Source organism: Gallinula chloropus (assembly GCF_964237585.1).
Source record: "Gallinula chloropus genome assembly, chromosome: 18".
In the NCBI taxonomy this organism is placed as follows: domain Eukaryota; kingdom Metazoa; phylum Chordata; class Aves; order Gruiformes; family Rallidae; genus Gallinula; species Gallinula chloropus.
The window spans coordinates 14,037,076-14,040,712 of NC_140103.1; the positions used below are offsets into that span (position 1 = coordinate 14,037,076).

Consider the following 3,637-nt stretch of genomic DNA (forward strand, 5'->3'; position numbering starts at 1 on the left):
ATGTCCAACAGCAGCTCCATCAGCCAGTTCCTCCTCCTGCCCTTTGCAGACACACGGGAGCTGCAGCTCCTGCACTTCTGCCTCTTCCTGGGCATCTACCTGGCTGCTCTCCTGGGCAATGGCCTCATCATCATCACCATAGCCTGTGACCACCATCTCCACACCCCCATGTACTTCTTCCTCCTCAACCTCTCTGTTCTTGACTTGAGCTGCATCTCCACCACTGTTCCCAAATCCATGGCCAATTTATTGTGGGACACCAGGGCCATTTCCTACACAGGATGTGTGGCTCAACTCTTTTTCTTTGCATTTTTGATGACAACAGAGTTCTGTCTTCTGACTGTCATGGCCTATGACCGCTATATTGCCATCTGCCACCCCCTGCACTATGGAACCCTCCTGGGCAGCAGAGCTTGTGTCCACATGGCAGCAGCTGCCTGGGCCAGTGGGTTTCTCAATGCTGTGCTGCACACAGCCAATACATTTTCTCTGCCCCTGTGCCATGGCAATGCTGTTGACCAGTTCTTCTGTGAAATCCCCCAGATCCTCAAGCTCTCCTGCTCACATGCCTACCTCAGGGAAATTTCACTCATCATGGTTAGTCTCTGCTTATATATTGGTTGTTTTGTGTTCATTGTGGTGTCCTATGTGCAGATCTTCAGGGCTGTGCTGAGGATCCCCTCGCAGCAGGGACGGCACAAAGCCTTTTCCACATGCATCCCACACCTGGCTGTGGTCTCCTTGTTTATCAGCACTGGTGTGTTTGCGTATCTGAAGCCCCCCTCGATCTGTTCCTTATTTCTGGACCTGGTATTGGCATTTCTTTACTCGGTGTTTCCACCAGCAGTGAACCCCCTCATCTACAGCATGAGGAACCAGGAGCTCAAGGATGCCGTTTTGAAACTGATGACTGGATGTTTCTAAGCAGCAATAAGCTGCTCATATCACCAACAATGTAACTCACATTATGACCACTCCCTCTTTAGTAGGTTTTTAATTTGGGCTTTTGTTTGGGGTTTTTTCTTTTCTTCAAGTTTGTCTAAGCTAATTAAAATCCAATTAGTTGTAGAAGTCTTGAGTTCTTTATGGAGAAATACTTGAAGAGACATGCTTGTAAGGGCTTCCTGGATGTTAATGACATATTTGCTTCTGCATCTGCAGACCTGAGATACCAAGAGGAGAGTGATGAAACCTTTCCAGAAGTTGAAGTCAGGAATAATGCCCAAAATACCTTGAAGCATTAACAGGCCATGCTGGCAGCCATTACTGACAAAGCCTCCCCATGGGCTCCTTAGAGCAGACAACTGGAGGCCACGAGGACAAACACAGGCAAAGCACAGGCAGCTCTGATGCTGAGGACACCCTGGCTTGGTCTGAAGCAGAAATGCCAAGCACTGACCCCTAGCCCCAGAGCAGGAAGATCCTGACCCTCACCTGTGTCTCAGGACTCCTCCTTGGATGTGGAGAATGTGACACTAAGGGAAGGACAGGGGTATGACACATGGTGTCCTCCCCTGGGGTGGGTGCAAGTTGGCCTTGAGGAAAATGTGTCTCCTCTGAGGCCTCTGTGTCAGGGACATAAGCCACAGCCAAGGGGGCAAAGCCATCATTTCTATCAGGCCCTTTTAGAATGGCCAGCCTTGGCCATCTACACCACAGCCCATCCCACCCTGCCCCACGCCTGTGCCTGTTTCCCTGCAGGCACCCAATGCCCTTCCTCATTCCCACCCCACACTGACAGCCTGGGCTGCTGTCTCTCCCTTTCCACAGTCTCTTCCTGCAAGCACAAAGGCACCAGCTCATCCACAGATCCTCCCAGTCACATTCTGTCCCTGTCCCAGTTTTGGTAGCTGGGTGCTGGTGGAAAAGGGGCGGCTGCAGAGATGGGCTCTGCAGGGAGCAGCCTGAAGCTCTCTGCAGCCCCCAGAGAGGAAACATTGGCCGGTTCAAAGCCAGAGTCGCTGCTGACCGAGGCCGGGCCCAACAGCGATGGTCACAGCGCCTCTGGGAATCACATTTAGGAGAAAAAAGAACCCCAGGCAGGTGCTTTTTGCCTCCAGAGAAGGGAGTGAGAAGGTGTGAGGAGCTGTGCAGACACCAAGGCCAGGGAAGACGGTGGGGTCGAGGGGGCGATGAGGCACTGCAGGTGCCAGAGAGAGGGATTCCCCTGCAGCCCATGGATAAGGACGGGGAGCAGAGATTCCACCAACAGCCTGTGCAGAGACCGACCAACCCTGCAGCAGGTTTGCTGGGGACTTGTGACTCTGGGGGGGACCAGGCTGGAGCAGTCTGGGCCCAAATGTCAGCACCCCATGGAAGGAGCCGCGCTGAGGCACGTGGTGAGGAGATGACTCCCTGACAGAGAGGACTCAGGCTGCAGACGTTGGTGGAGGTCTGTCTGCCGTGGGTGGGACACCACGGTGCTGCAGGGGAAGGGGGTGCAGAATTCCCCCCCTCCAGCTAAGAAGGAATAGAAGTTGTGAGGAACTGACTGGAACCCCATTCCCCCAGTCCCTGCCCCTCCCCATGAAACAATGTGGGGGGAAGAAGGGAGTAAAGTTGTGACTAAAGTGCAGTCTGCTAAGAAGGGAGGGGTGGGGGAAGGTGCTTTAACACCTGGCCACACTTCTCATCACCCGACTCTGGTGTCACTGGGAGTGTAGTTGTAGTGTAATAAATCCCTTTTCTTTCCTTTCTTCTGTGCTGAGTCTTTTTTGCTCGTTGCACTAATTGCAGAGTGATCCCTCTGTCCTGAGCTTGGATCATACCCTCCTGATAGCTGTTTGCTCCCCTTTTCAGCTGAAAAGGGGTGTGAGCAAGCGGCTTTCTGGGCATTTGACCTCCCTGCCCTCTCTACCTGCCTCGTTATGCAAATCACCTCCCACCCCTCTGTCCTATAGGAACCCCCCGACCCCATCGTGGCGCCATCCCCCCCTCCCCAAACCCACCACCCATCACCATGGGCACCCACTGGGCCTCCACCATCCTCCTCTTCCTCATCGCCCTCCCAGGTAATGAGGGGGTGGTGAGGACGTGGCGATGGAGATGATGATGATGATGATGGTGGGAACAGGCGACTCACTGGTGTCCTTCCTCCTTCCCCAGGGCTGCGGGCGGCCTTGACACTGGTGGAGTCCGGAGGGGCTTCCAGACACCCGAGGGGTCCCTGCGCCTCCTCTGCAAGGGCTCTGGCTTCTACTTCAGCAGCACCCCCATGGGATGGATGTGCCAGGCCCCTGGGAAGGGGCTCGAGTGGGTCGCAGCTATTTACACCTGTAGTGGCAACACCTACTACACGCCGTTGGTTCAAGGGCCGGTTCAGTATCTCCAGGGACAACTCCCAGAGCACGGTGACGCTGCAGATGGACAGCCTCAGTGACGATGACACAGCCACCTACTACTGCGCCAGAGCTACTACTGGTTATTTTGGTGCTAATGCTGGTGGCTCCAACCCCGTCCCCGTGTCCTCACCTCTCTGCAGAACAATTTCAAGCTCCAACATCAACTGTGTTTGATCCATTCAGTCGCCCGGTCCCAACATCACCATTGTCATCCGCGTCATCGTCCCACAAGGGGAGCAAGTCTGGGTTGAGCTATTGACAGTGCTCCAAGCGCCGAGGGTTAGGGTGATGAGTTG

The 3,637-nt window shown here is 54.4% G+C and overlaps 1 protein-coding gene across 1 annotated transcript; it reads left to right on the forward strand.

The window, feature by feature from the left end:
• Nucleotides 1-924, forward strand: LOC311198475 (olfactory receptor 14A16-like; the record flags this gene model as incomplete). The annotated part of the gene is made up of 1 exon (XM_084272432.1): nucleotides 1-924. One exon carries the CDS (start codon nucleotides 1-3, stop codon nucleotides 922-924), a length of 924 nt encoding a protein of 307 aa, XP_084128558.1.
• Nucleotides 925-3,637: the final 2,713 nt, after the last annotated feature.